General features: G+C 49.7%; 5 protein-coding genes across 5 annotated transcripts; 2 read left to right on the forward strand and 3 right to left on the reverse strand.

Moving 5' to 3' along the window:
* Positions 1-1,348: 1,348 nt before the first annotated feature.
* On the forward strand, positions 1,349-4,564 carry BUD6 (Bud site selection protein 6; the record flags this gene model as incomplete). Its single annotated transcript, XM_049249204.1, has 2 exons — positions 1,349-1,534; positions 1,619-4,564. The coding sequence occupies 2 exons, from the start codon at positions 1,349-1,351 to the stop codon at positions 4,562-4,564; spliced, it is 3,132 nt and encodes a 1,043-aa protein (XP_049111398.1).
* A 2,635-nt stretch (positions 4,565-7,199) lies between these two features.
* On the reverse strand, positions 7,200-8,547 carry LOZ57_000097 (uncharacterized protein; the record flags this gene model as incomplete). Its single annotated transcript, XM_049249205.1, has 2 exons — positions 7,200-7,877; positions 7,936-8,547. The coding sequence occupies 2 exons, from the start codon at positions 8,545-8,547 to the stop codon at positions 7,200-7,202; spliced, it is 1,290 nt and encodes a 429-aa protein (XP_049111399.1).
* A 65-nt stretch (positions 8,548-8,612) lies between these two features.
* On the reverse strand, positions 8,613-10,865 carry LOZ57_000098 (uncharacterized protein; the record flags this gene model as incomplete). The annotated part of the gene is made up of 4 exons (XM_049249206.1): positions 8,613-9,029; positions 9,092-9,438; positions 9,845-10,574; positions 10,635-10,865. The coding sequence occupies 4 exons, from the start codon at positions 10,863-10,865 to the stop codon at positions 8,613-8,615; spliced, it is 1,725 nt and encodes a 574-aa protein (XP_049111400.1).
* A 1,472-nt stretch (positions 10,866-12,337) lies between these two features.
* Positions 12,338-12,823, forward strand: LOZ57_000099 (uncharacterized protein; the record flags this gene model as incomplete). The annotated part of the gene is made up of 2 exons (XM_049249207.1): positions 12,338-12,600; positions 12,736-12,823. The coding sequence occupies 2 exons, from the start codon at positions 12,338-12,340 to the stop codon at positions 12,821-12,823; spliced, it is 351 nt and encodes a 116-aa protein (XP_049111401.1).
* A 355-nt stretch (positions 12,824-13,178) lies between these two features.
* NIT2 (Carbon-nitrogen hydrolase) lies at positions 13,179-14,223 on the reverse strand (the record flags this gene model as incomplete). Its single annotated transcript, XM_049249208.1, has 4 exons — positions 13,179-13,535; positions 13,636-13,753; positions 13,814-14,100; positions 14,158-14,223. 4 exons carry the CDS (start codon positions 14,221-14,223, stop codon positions 13,179-13,181), a joined length of 828 nt encoding a protein of 275 aa, XP_049111402.1.
* Between the last annotated feature and the right edge of the window lie 228 nt (positions 14,224-14,451).

The raw sequence follows: 14,451 nt of genomic DNA on the forward strand, positions 1-14,451 counted from the left end.
AGAACAGAGGGAGTAATAAGAAGAGGCCGCACAGCAAAAAAGCAGACAACGACAACGAGGAGAGCGAGCGCGAGGGTGGGCGGAGTTGGGGTAATTACGGGTGCGTACGGTGCTGTCATGCTATCCGGGGCGTTTTGTTACAGGGCTGGCTCCCGCGCGCTCTGATTGGCTGACTGGCAGCTGGCTGGCCAGTGGGTGAGGCATGTGCCAAGCGGGAGCCGTCACGTATGGTAAAGCGTGACAAGCCACACGTGAGAGGAATGACGAGAATTACCGCCAGGAAGCTCTCTGAGTGGTCGGCTCCATACACTAGCCGTCCGGGCTCGTATTGGGCGCAGAGTTACAGATCTGACACAGTGTAAATACTATGGAGTACGGAGTACGATGTTTCGTTTGGCAGTCTCAGCGGACGGCGGAAGGGCTGCGGAAGAGAAGCCCATGCCAGCCATCTGGCCTGGTCCTCGCTCTTCCCCCATGCTACCTGCACCCAAAAAAAAAAAAAAAAGAAAAAAATAGTGACGCTGGGGGCGAACAAACAAATAGTGATGTCAGATGAATAAGTTAAGCTTCTGGCATAAGGTTATGTTGCCCCCATCCTTCTATAGCCTGCCCGGCTGTCTCACGCGCGCTCCAGATAACGAATATTCTGGTATTGAGATGGAAATACATATGACGGGCATTGTAGGCGCCATACTGGCACTGCTGGCTCATTTCAATCTACCCGCATCCAATGGAATTTGTACGCGCTGGATACTCCAAAGCAGCATCGAGCGCCACTTTTCGCTAGACATCTAGAACCAGCCAGTGAGAATATCTAGTTAGCCAACAAATTGAAGTATTAATGGTAGAAGCTTTGGCCTACTATGAAACAGGCGGTAAAGCACTTTTCTCATCTGATGTTGTTCTGGTCTTTGTAAACACCAGCGGTTAAGTGAACATGCACTGCGACTGGACACAAGGTACTTTCCACAATGCACCCGGCACAGAGGTCACTCTTGACCATCATCTGAACACACCAGGCCAGTGTATAGCCTGTGAATCTAGCTCTGATCAGCAGCTGCACGTCTGGTTGCTTTGCATCTAGAACGTGAAGTGGACGCAGCACCATGACTGAATTGGCTGGGCGCCAGCAAGCCATCGCACGCTAAAACCAAACTGGGGGGTTTGAACAGTGTGAGATGGCGCTAAGGCTGGCCACTCATCACCGCCAACTCAACAGACCACACTCCCATCCTACCAACCCAAACAGAGTCATCGTCCTTGTCACCACTATTACTGTGCACTGACTTGTGGCTCCCGCCATGCAAACCCTGGCTTGTCAGATTTGATTGTCTTGGTTGTCCCTAGTATGGACCCCTTTGCAAGGTACCAGCGGTCACCCCAACGGCGCGCTGCAAGTTCCGAACAGAATCAATCACAGCCACCTGGTGCTTCAGGAAGCAGTAACTTAGGAATGGCAGGTGGTGCAGGTGGGGAGGCTGTTGGCGGCCGGACCTCATCAGGATCTACTAAATCCTCATCAACACGCACAACAGTAAGTGTTATTATCTGTGAATGCCGAGCAAATCCCTGAGAGCGTGCATTGTGGCTTTCTACTGACTCATGCTTGCTTCCATAGCCTGATAAACAACTCTCCCTAATCGAAAAGAGTGTTACCCATCTCCTTGTTGCCACAAAAGAACTTCTTGAGACCCTGACTCAGTGGTCAAGGGGTCAGTCCACTGAAGGAGACGTCTCCGACGTGTACGTTCGCCTCGGCTACGAATTTAACCTCGCATGTCGCGCTTTCAACGCCATCGGAGTCGATACAACAGATCTCGGTCCTGTACCCGACCTACTTCGAACGATTCTTGAAGATACTCTGAGCCAAGATGCTTCTCCTCAGAGCCTCGATCGGTATTTACCGCGCATACGTGACATAATAATAAATCTACTTCATGGATTAAAGCGTAAACAAGCAAAGTTGCGGTCAAGGCAGGCCAGAAATGTTCCGCCGCGTCAGGGAAGTCAAGGAAGTGCAGCCAGTGGGGAGACTGCCATCCCACCTCCCGCTGAAGAGGTCCCCGTACCATCTCCGCAGAAGCGGCTTCAGGACGCGAGGCAAGCCGCACCGTTTACCGAGGATCAGTCATCTTCGCTTGCAAGGAATGCTTCGTCGAATTTGTCAGCTAGCCGTCAGGCTGGATCGTTTTCTGAAAGGGAGGCAATGAAGAGGGACGCCCAGCGATCGATGGGACCATCCATGTCGTCGTCGTCCCTTACCAGCTCGACAATGCAGAGCATGCCCGTTCTTCAACCATACGAAAAAGACTCGTCCACTACTCGCTCACAATCCTCCGCTGGCCAGAGCCAAACCCATGTTTTTCCACACCCACCACCCCCGCCGCCAAAAACTAACGACGCGATTGGCATGCTTCAGCGAAGTGGTGAGCTCGAACGCAGAGCCTCCCGACGGTTTTCTGCCTATCAGGTACAGAAGCACCTTGGTATTACAAATGGCGTTTCAATGCTCCCATCGTCACAGACATCCCAGGTTTCCAGTAGAGGCCGTGATGTGCGTGAATCTATGAACGCTGTAAGGCTTCGGGGTACTCCTCAAAGTCGACAGAAATCAAGCAGTCGACAAATGGCGGAGAATAGCAAATTACCAGCGACCCCTAAATCTAATCTGAGAGCAAAAACGGAAGCAACCCCTGAACCCGTACTAGAAGATAGCCCAATGGCGAAAATGCCTGCAGATACAACTGGGGTTTCTCGAGATACCGAACACAAGGATATTTACATTTTAGAAAAGCCGGCCCCGCCTCTACCACAGATTCCGGAACGAGATTCGCTCCAGGAAGATGTGGATCAAGCGAGCAAGACCGATACTAGCGGAGCTGAAGGTGGAGAATTGAAAACCGTTTCAATGGATTCGGCCGATTCGCGGCCTACACAGTTTACACCTGAAATGTCGCCTGCGCCATCGAGTAAAGAACTTACTTTATTTCTTCAGTATAGATCAAAAATCAAAAAATATGTTCTCCCAGAGGGATATGCTAGTCTTACTATCGGGAGACTTCAACTCGCCTTTATTGAGAAATTTGCTTGGAATACACACAGTAACGGCGCTGATCTACCAGAAATTTACATACAGGATCCAATCTCCGGTGTTCGCCATGAGCTAGAGGATCTCGGCGACGTTAAGGATCGGTCAGTACTTGTCCTAAACGTGGAAGCCCTCGATGAAGTGAAAAAGCACATTGATGAAAGCGTTGGCGGAATTCGCCGTCTCATTGAAGGAGTTCGAGATACGATGGACGGCCAGGCCACATCAATTCAACTATTGACTGACCGCCAGCAAGATGCCGCCAAGGAAATTGCTCGTTTAACCGCTGCCCCGGGATCTGTGGCATCTGCTAATGGTCGATCATTGTCTGTTTCCGGGCGAAGTGGGTATGAGGTGGAGATCCAGGGTCTCCGTCGCGATATCGCCGTCTTACGACAGACTTACTCTACCTTCTCGTCGGATATTTCAGCGTCTATGAATAATGTTCGAACGAAAGCTGGTGCTGTGAAAACAGCAGCAGTTGACGTCACTGTACCATCTTACGAAGGCGATGCCGGTCGGGCTCGCATCACCTCTGGCAAGAAGGAACTTAGCGACGAGTCGGAGAAACTTGTCGCTCGTGTGGATGACCTCCAGGATCTTGTGGAAGATCTTCGAAAGGACGTTGTGACTCGTGGAGTGCGGCCATTACCAAGGCAGCTAGAAGCCGTCGGTCGAGATATCAGTGCCGTCACCAAGGAGCTGAAGAAGATGCAGGACTTCCTCAAACGCGAGAAACCCATCTGGACGAAGATTTGGGAAAAGGAATTGCAGCAAGTTTGTGAAGAACGTGATCAGCTGACGATGCAAGAAGATCTCGCCGTTGATCTGGAGGACGACCTCGAGAAAGCCACACAGACATTCGCGTTGGTTGAACAGGCTACCAAGCAGCAAGCCCTCCAATCCTCTAATGGCACAAACACTGCTTCTGGTGTTGGTTTTCGAATACCATCTCGATCGCTTCCTGTGGACTCCGGCATGGATCTCGTGAAAGCCAAAGACAGCCTACTGGGAGAAGTACGGGCGCTGCAGCCGAACCACGAAAATCGCGTGGAGGCGATTGAGCGAGCTGAAAAAGCGAGACAAAAGGAGCTAGAGAGTCGCCGCGTTGGCAAGTTTCAGAAAGAACTCGGGGCTTTTGTACAGGAGGGGAAACTCAAGAAAAGCGGAGGGATTGAAGAAGCAGAGCGGCGGAGAATGGCGAAAGATGAAAAGATGCGAAAAGAGGTGTGGGAGCGTATGCAAAATACGAATAATACCGAGGCGGAGAAGGCCTCAGAAGAGGACCAGAAAGAAGAGGCAGAAGCCCCAACAGGGGAACAGGACAAGGAGCCGGATAACACCAAAGCTAAGGACAATGTCGCTGGTCCAGCAGCCCCTGAAGGGATGGCTGAAACCCCGAGGCGTGGCTCGGGTGTAGCTGCGTCTTCGCCTGATGCTTCTGGTACGTCTGTGGGCGATGAACAGGCACACTGAAGTGGCTAATACGAAAGTTGTGTACAGCCTCGCGGAAGAAACACTCCTCCTGGCTTGGATCACTGTTTTCTCCATAACGACTGTGATGCTACCCCTTTTGATTATTACCAGGTTCTGCACTTAATTCCTTCCGTACACTTGCCCTAACATTGGTTTGGATTTTCTTTACGGCGCTGGTTAGTGTGGTTCATTTTGGGTTTTTGTGTTGGATTCTTTTTATGACTATGAGCGTAGGTGTTCTTGGAGACATTGGAAGGCGTTTGATGGGACTGTGTTTGCCATGCTATGATGTTATAACTATCCTAATGCTTATAATTATTTTCTCTTTTCCTTTAGGCCCTCCTCGCCGCCGCTTTCCCCCCTTTCTCCCTGCCAGTTCTACTACTTCATCAGTTAATTCAAACCACTGGCTCCTAGCACCCCAGCCCTGTTATGTCTATCTATAAATGAAACGTCCGTCCCCATGTTGCAATGTCTTTGAAAAATGAAATGCCAGCGTCTGGTTGCTGCTTTTGCAATTAGTTTTGAGCAACATAAATCAAGAGGAGATTAAACCATTTATTTTGCTCTCTATTAAAGGGCAGCGATGCTCTGTACGGAGTAGCCGCTCAAGTAACCAGTGGTAAGAACCGCACTCGGTCGCTGACGTCGCGTTTGGCTCCGCATCTCAACCGCCAGCCATGCCAGGAACAAGCCTTGGGTGGCTGGGATCAGCAAGCCAATCTCAACGGCCCAGCTGTCGCCGGCGTGGCCCAAGATATAGAACAACGCTCAACTGAAATCGTTTTAGGCCAGTTTTGAATAGCTTTCTGTTCGGTCGCTGACTATCTAGACTCTGCCAACTGCCGTCGCTGCCTCCCCGCCGTGTGCCTTCAATGCCACCCTTGACGCCGTTCTTTTCGCCGACCAACTCGCTGCTCGCCGTCCTGCTCTTGATTGCCTTTCCAGCGCATGGTTCACAGCTTCATCACTTGCAAATAAACGATACCTACCCCGAAGACTCGATATCATGGGGCCATGTCCTCCGGCGCGACGCCTCTGTCGCACGTAGGCTGCGCATCGAGCAGCCCACCGCTGTGCGGAAGATGACTGATGACGAAGGGGAGAAATTCTGGATGGGCTATTGGGGCTTTGATGTGAAATACAATGGGAATCGGGATGTTGAAGATATACAGCGCGGTGGCCGGGAGCTCAGAAATGAGACTATGCTGCAGCCCGCATATCCTGTGCACGGGGCCCAGCGGCATGTTTGGTTTGGAAGAGAGCTGGCGATCATGAAGTATTTGCAATCATCGAGAGTCTTCTCCAAACGGGGCTTCAACTGCCCAACAAACACGCAGCCATGCACGTCCATATCGCGACCAAACAGCTGCTGCGCACTGGGAACGACATGCCAGATCATCCCAAACACAGGGCTGGGAGACGTGGGCTGCTGCCCTGGAAGCAGTACGACGTGCTCTGGACAGATCAAGTCCTGTCCAGACGGATACGCGAACTGCGCCGGCTTCCCTGGCGGCGGGTGCTGCATCCCAGGCTATTCGTGTGTTTCCAACGGCTGTCTGTTCGTCTCCACCACCACCGTCACCGTCACGGCCTCGACGCCCTCCAGCACCTCCACATCAACATCCTCAGCGTCCAGCACGCAGATAAGCCCGCCGACCCGCCCGACTTCGAACCCCGTCACGACTGCCACCGTCAGCCCTGCGCCCACTAGCACCAGCACCTCTGAAATCCCCGACATCTGCCCGACGGGGTTCTACGCCTGCAACGCCGCCTACTACCCCGGCGGCTGCTGCCGCACTGGCCGAGACTGCAATCCCACGTCCTGTCCGCCGCTCACGCCGTACACCACAGTAGACACCAACGGCGTCACCGTTGTCGTTTCTGTCCCGGCCACAGCGACTCCACCAGCGCGCCAATGCGCCGGTGGCTGGGCATCGTGTGGCGCCGATGTCGGCGGAGGCTGCTGTCCGGACGGTTTTCGCTGCGGACGGGAGAGCTGCACGCGTGCTCCCCGCACGACGGGGGAGGGCCCAACTCCGTCGGGCGAAGCAGTGGTTGCGAAGGTTCCGCCCCAGAGCGGAGGGCGGAGGTTACATGCGGGTGTTCTTGGGAGCCTGGCGGAGCCGAGGTACTTTTGGGCTGGAGCTGTCGGAGCTCTGGTTGTGGTGGGGTGGTTTTGATGAAGGGTTTGAGCTGATGGATTGAAGTTTATTCCCAGAGCTTGGGGCAGTTTTGCACATGCCTTTCACATGCATTCATCACCAGCTCCTAGGAGGGCATGATTTTACGAATTTTTCTTGTCTCTTGAGGTTTTGTGGTGTAGACACGTAAAAATGAGCTAATGAGGACATGATAAATGTACATACTTTCAAGTTGAGATCAAATAGAACCAATGGATTTACTAGAGCAGGTTCGAATTCTATCAGGTGTTTATTGTGTCTAATCTATACTCTAGCAGTTACCCGCACCTTTTGTCTAAGATCTAACAAGTCTTTCTATATATCATGTGCGTCTATGCCAAAAATCCACCACAGAAAAAAGAGCAAAATCGCCGTCAATCCCTAGGAAAATGCCAAAAAGAAATGTACTAGATTGTAAGAATATTCCGAAGAAAAAATACAGGGGAAAATACTTAGAGCTTGCTGGCTCTCTCGTTCTTCAGGAGGGCCTCATTGCTTGGATATGGATCGAAAGTCATTGCATTGACCGGGTTCAACTCGCTTGCCCGGTGGAAAAGGTCTTCATAAACCTTGCCGTCGTATCTACCCAACGAGCTGTCGAGCTGCCAATCCGGGAACTTCCATGCGTCAACAAGGCGTAGGGCATGAGGCCGAATTTCTTCTAAGAGGGTCATCACTGCCTTGGTGCGAGTGAGGACAATCTGCCTTGTTGTCACAGCTCCAGCGGTAAAGAAATCGGCGGCGTCGCGTTCGAGAGTGTGCAGAGCGTGTAGGCGGAAAAGTTTGTGCAAGATGGGAGTGGTCTCGGGGTCAAGGGCAGCAGCAGTGGCAGGCGAGGACACCGCCTCATAGAAATTCTTGACAATAAGGTATTGGGAGTGGGCGGTAGAGAGGCGCCAGAAGTCAACAAGGAGGCTGTTCCAGGATCTCTTTTCAACATCTCGGTGCTTAAGAGCCTCGAAAGTCAAGTATGCAGTACGCCAGGCGAATGCATCCACAATATCCTTATCGTTGTCGAGAATGTCGAATGCGGCACCGGTGTCTCGGCGAGCGAGGTAGTTCTTGAGAACGCGGCAAGTGTCATTATTTGCTGCTTTACCAGCAACGACAGCACGAGCGGATTTAAGAAGCTAGTGTCTAGTCAGCATATGAAAGTTAAAGGTACCTTGTTTCCTCGGAAACACATACGTAACGAGCCACTTGCTGTGTCAACATGTAGTTGTCACCTTCCCAAGTCACGGTGGGGAGATAGTCGGAGTACCAGGGGCCAATACCACTGTAGCTGCTGTATCCGTGTCCGCCACAGGCACGACGGCAAGCTTCCAAACCCTCAACAGCAATGGTACTTCCCAAAGCCTTTAAGCCACAAGAGGTAGCATGAAGGTCAGCGAGTAAGTCGGCTCCCGGGTTCAGTTGCTCGGGACCGGCACCCCTATTCTTGCTTCCGGTCTCAGTAGCCTTCATGAGGCTCTGGTTCTGTTCGTATAAAGCCATCATGCCTCGTCCAGTGAAGTGCAAGGCGAAGGTGGCTGCCAGAAGCGGTAGCAAACGAATTTGCACCATTTTGTAATTAATGACCTGGTTTTCTCCGAGTTCCGATTCTGGAGCATCACGGTCTTGGAATTGTCTCCGGATAGCGCAATATCTGGTGGCAATAGTGACACCGCGAGCGAGGACTCCGCCAGACTGGAGGACAATGGTAGATCGCACCCAGGTAAGAGTGCCATATACCAAGGAAGGTAATGCTGGACGAATGTATTTGCTGGTGTCTGGATCAACCCTAGAGAAGCGGGCAAGCATGTTGAGGTGGGGGACCTTGACGTGGTTAAAAAGCAAGAAGCCATTATCCATGGTACTGAAAACAATTAGTCTCTGAGGTCAGGCATGAAAGATCTATTTCTCACGTACTTGTAACCAAACTTCGGGCCAATATCTCCAACATGAACGTTTTCCAAAGGCTCATGGGTCTTCAAGTCACGAACCTGGACAACGAAGGGATGAGGGCCAAAGCTTTTGCCGTTAATGATCAATTGGGCCATAACAACAGCATGGTTGGCCGTTCGGCCAAGGGAGCCAATCCACCACTTCGAAGCTGTCAAGTACGGCGAATGAATGACGAAGGTCTTATCAGTTGGGTCCCAGGTGGCGGTCGTTTCGAGACCTCGGACATTGGAGCCGTGTCCGAGTTCCGTCTGTGCATAACAGCCAATATATTCGTACTTCTCGGCCGGCTCAAGGAAACGCTTATGCTGCTCTGGAGTACCCTGCTCTCTGAGAGTAACCTATAAGATCCGAATTTCAGCCTTGAAGATCCATCGGCAGTTGACAGAATGCTTGGGCTTACCAAGAACATGCTTGCATGAAGTCCATAGGGAGTGGGCTCGCCGAGTAAATCGTTTGCCATCATGAACTCATCTTGAGACCACCCATGCTGTGTTCTCAAATTCTGGAGACGTTTGGCCTTCCCTAGAGATTTCTTCAAGCGCTCAACCCGACCAAGACTGTGGTTCTGTGATTTGTCGAAGGCAGGCTCGTTTTCCATGATACTAAGAAGGCGAGCTTGTTTTTGCAAGGTCTCCTTCGTGTGAATAAGTTCTGCCAGTTTGTCTACAGATAACTTTGACTTTGCCCGCTCCTGTTCAAGCAACTCCGAGCCCTGAGGGCCGGAAGGCTTCAACTTTTTTACCCAATCTGGAGCAGAAGACATAATGAAGAACAATAAGAAGTAAATAATGAGGAAGAAGACAGAACAGAATGCTAAGGAAGGGAGAAAGGAAGAAAAAGAAGAAGCTCGGCTGGGGACGAAAGGCGAATATAAAGAAATCCAATCACGACTCACGAGTTGCCGGGTACGCGACAGAAAGCGCCGCAGTCACCCGATTGGGAACCAGCCGAGGTCCGGCTGCTGAGCAGATTATATAAGCGCCAAAATAATTCGGGATGGATTATATAAGCCGGGCTCGGAGGGAGTCCGGAGATTGGAATACGTCATCAGCACACGGTGTATTGCCCGCACCAATCGGAATACTAGACTAGCATTTGAACCAAGGAAGCGCGGGGAGAGGAGCGGAGAGGAGCGGACCGAACTACCAGCCACCTTGCCAAAAGTCGCAACCCGCATTGGCAGGGCCGCCGGCCATTTTAATCGCATGTCCCACGCACCCAGCGGTCTGCTTGTTCTTCTTAACTCGCAGCTCCCATTCTCTCTCTCCGCGATCAAAGAAGTACTTAAACTGGGGGTAAAGGTTTATACGATGGTGACCATTACATTCCTCCAGCCAATTTAGCAATAGCTTCCCCCAGTCACCGCCTCCAAAACCACGGCCCCATATGATTCCTTTAAACTTCTGACATCCAGCTGTAGGAACTTTGGGAGCTGGACGCCGCTCGATTTTTGGGTCGATACGGTAGGCGACTGTTCCAGAATTATAGACACCGCCTGCTTTCCAGTCCAGTGGGTTCTCGCCGTTCTTTTCGTCGCACCCATCAATGAGCTGATAGGTGAATGTTCCCTTACACTCCGTAACATTCATCACTGGGAAGTACCCTGGCTTGAAGTCTAGAGCAATATCAAATTCTTCTACTGTGCCTTGTAAATAGGTTCTTGCTATTGAACCTGAATCTTTGTCAAGTCGACCAGTAATGACACATTTTTCTTTATCCACTTCACCCTGGGCAAAGGCATCGGTACAAAATTCATCTTCCATAATCTTCTGTAGACGATCTTTATTGATGTATTTGTTTGTTTTTAAGCCATGGCATCTTAGCTCCTCACGGCGCTGAACAACGGCTTTCTTTGACCGTTTGGGTCTATCACTACTGGATTCCTGAAGGGCGATATTAGCAAAACAATCTCATATGCGTTATGATGGCCAAGTCTCCCTTACTAGTGGTGGCCCTATTGGAGGCACACAGACCGTTTTGGCTCCCGCCGCACCATCTTTGCTGTCCTCTGCCCTCTTCCAATGATATTTTAGTGAAGGTGGATAAGGTGCCTGTGCTGCGCGTGGAAATGTCTTGAGATTTCCAGATCGAGCCAAGGTAAAGAAGCGCCTTGAGAATAAAGAGTTAAGAAAGAAAGTACAGCACAAGAAAGTAAACAGGTTAAAGCCCTGCATACTGAATTAGTAGGTTTGGCTAACTAGACCCAAGTCTCCTCGTGCTCAAGAATGCTGTATGAAATATTAAGAAGATCATAGTTTTTATACGCCACAATCTGATATGGGACTTTATTCCATCGGCGATTTCGCAAACAGTAAACTCTCGCCGAAAGTCATTTCGCCATTAAAAAAAAGTTCGGGCTGCTTGCCAAACTCGTATCAACAAGAAGTACCCTGACACCGGAGCGTTTACTGGATGTAGCATGAATATCCAGTTTATTGTTGGACAACGAAAAAATATGGCAGGAACCAAGGAAGTGTATATCTTTCGTCATTGAATAGTGAACAATTTTCGGTCAAGCTTTTCTCCTTAATCACCCATGATTCTAGAAAGGCCCCGATGGAGATTAAGTGAGCTTTGAGAGTCGGAAGGATAAATGTGGAGCAGGGGAGGCCCGTCATACTATGATACTATGGCAATGACCTCTTTGCAAGTGCATCCTAGAGAGCAGCATTTTGCACAGCAGCCAGGCTCCATCTTCCTATACATATGTCCACGTTTATAACGATCTTCTTTCTCTATGTTAAAACCTCCTTCCTAGACTTATTGGTGCCTTAGCAGTTGCTTGAAAGGTGTCTAACCGCATAATTATTCAAACATCTACTAATATAAAACAGAGACAATACTGGAATTAGTCCAGTATCCGTTTTAAGATACGAATTTAGTCTTCTTTCCGAGGGTATAAAGCGCATTTTGCTCTTTCAGTGAGATTTAGAGAATAGGCAGCGACGGGCGTCGCACCGCCATTAACTATCTTGTGTAACGTATCGAACCGCACCGCGACACATAAGCACTGTGTATGTAACATCATGACTGCACGGCATAGTAGCCTATTCTGTGGTGTATGCCATGGTAGAATGTGGCAGGGTGTTGGTATAGAACTGTTGGTTGGTGTTTGTAGTCATGTAGGGAATATTTGTGGTGTATTTTATAAGTGATTGTTTTACGTAAAATGGTGGCAGAGCAGCATAAATGAGGTGAGCATTGAACTAGGGCACTGTAGCTTGCATGACTAGAACCTGGTGTTATGCTGCTTTGAAGGTCACGATGTTGAATTTGCGTTGCATTTGTGACATTGAGGTCTTGTTCGCTCCACCTTCCTTGCTAGTGGCGTTCCCAGGCGCCGCAAGATCCAGTGACACGGCCAGATTGTAACTAGTTAGTTAGTTAGCCGATAGCCACCACCTCATATCAAACCCTCGATCCCGCAACACCAGCTCAGCGTCATCTGCAAACTCCTCTCCAGCTCATTCGTTGCTGTTACTTTGTTCATTGGTCACAAGAGACTCTGTCGACCGCTCCCGCCGAGAGCATCCTACTTGTGTCGCAATTCGCCTGTCGCTTGCGCCTCATCTCCCCGAAAACCCTTACCCGCTCCCGAATTTGTCCCCCACGCACCCGATTCTTTGCCCAACGGCTGTCGCTGGCCATGCCTGCACGGCCTATTTCTCTTTCTGCTCGTTCACGCTGCTTACTTCGCAGCCAACAGCATGCCCAGCGCCAGGCGTTCTCGACGCGAAGCGCCCTCTGCGGCGCCCACGAGCCACATTATGACCCACCGACTGGCTGGCTCTTTGGCGTTAAACCAGGCCATAAATACGTAAAAGAAGGATGGGAAGGACTATGGACGTATGGATTTGTGGGGAGTCTTGTTGTTGCGGGGATTGCATATGCTTTTAAGCCAGATACTTCGTACGTTCTCTCCTCAACCTGCGACTCTCTGTGTTAGCCCTTGGTGGGACGTTGACTTTAATTTCAAACCTTTTAATTTGGTTTTTATTCTTCTTTTCTTTATCACAAAATGCTGATTGATAGCTTTCCACTTAGGATACAAACGTGGGCTTTGGAAGAAGCAAGACGGCGACTCGAACAAGAGGGTATTCTTGAAGACCCAGATAATGTACAGAAGAAGTAACCTATTTATTTCCTCGTGAACATGACCCTTTCCAACTGTGCCTACTGTACATAGAATCTTCCCCTATGCGGGACCGAAAAGATGTATCACACAAGGCTTTTTATCTCACTTTAGACCGGTGACAATAATTGCTAAGCACGTTTCTGTTGTGGCTTATTTGACTTGAACGGTGTATTTGCAGTTTGCTCCTACTGTTATTTTATGGTTAGAGTTCTGCGATGGTTCCCGTGCACGAAGATGGCAGCGTCAAACTGGAGAAGATTATGCTGACAAGATAGCTTGAATCCATGGAGTGCTATTGCTATATACACAGAAAACGAAAGATACGAATTCAATAATTTCTGTCTCTTTACCCTTATAACTCGGGGTAGATGTCTGTTCTTCTTAAAAGTGGCATTTCACTCCGTACTTTCTCCAGGATATTCAAATCAATATTCGCCACAGCAATTTCTGGCTGGTCACTTTCTGCACCCAATCTAGCAATGACCTCCCCCCATGGGTTCACAATCATTGAGTGCCCATAACTGGTGCGCTTACTGTTATGCTTTCCACATTGGGCGGCGGCGACAACATATGACTGTGTCTCGATAGCTCGGGCGCGCAATAGAATTTCCCAGTGAGCTCGGCCTGTTGGTACTGTGAATGCGGAAGGATACGTGATGACGTGACAACCTTGTCGCCGTAGTGCTAGGCTAAGTTCTGGAAATCGAAGCTAGAGTAATTAATGCCATAATATTCGAGCAAAAGTCAGAATCGTACGGAGAAGCTGATTTTTCAACAAAAATACAGTCAGCAAACAAGTGACAGCTTACATCGAAGCAGATACTTAGCCCGAGGCGTCCAATCGGTGTGTCGAAAGGAGGAATAATCTCCATTCCTTTTTCGACGCCTCTGGAACAGAAAATCCAGATGGAACCGTTAGCAGCTTTCCTTAAAATAATCAGGATGCTTGCAAAACCCCGAAATTGATGCTCCCCGACGGCACCTCACCTGCTTTCTTTTAGAACAGGCCCACCTGGAATTTCAACATCAAAAAGATGTATTTTTTGGTATTTTTGTGTTATTTTACCATTCTCATCAATCCATATCAATACATTTCTTACTTTTTGCCCTGATGGGGCAGGCTCATGCACACCCACGTTGATAGGTATTCTTGCTAGCCTTGCCTCTTTTTGTAGTCCTAGAACAAAATCGTTTTCCTGAAGAGGTCGGGCAAGAAAGAGTGACTCAGTGGGAGATGCAGGAACATAATCAGATGCTTCGGGGAGAAACAATGCCTATGCACTACCCCATCAGGTCACCCATATTTTGACAACAAGAGCACTTTTGGGTACCACCTTAGCGCCAGCGGCGACGGCCTTTTGTACAAGTATCTGACTTTGGAACAAATTATGCGCCATGCTCGCTGTGGAGCATAGCTGGCCAACTGCCTAGGAGTAAATTAGCAGAATATTTGATAGTTGAGTGAAGCATGATCTTTACTGCTCTTGTCATCGTGTAACTAGCCTATTGTAAAAAGATAGCCAATGTTGGTTGACCTATCGAAAGAAAGAATGCATACTCAGTGGATGCGCAATAAGACGCCCATCTTCTACGGTTGGATGCGGTACCAACTTCCCTGTCCAATC

Source organism: Ophidiomyces ophidiicola, assembly GCF_022830035.1.
Source record: "Ophidiomyces ophidiicola strain CBS 122913 chromosome Unknown scaffold_1, whole genome shotgun sequence".
Classification (NCBI taxonomy): domain Eukaryota; kingdom Fungi; phylum Ascomycota; class Eurotiomycetes; order Onygenales; family Onygenaceae; genus Ophidiomyces; species Ophidiomyces ophidiicola.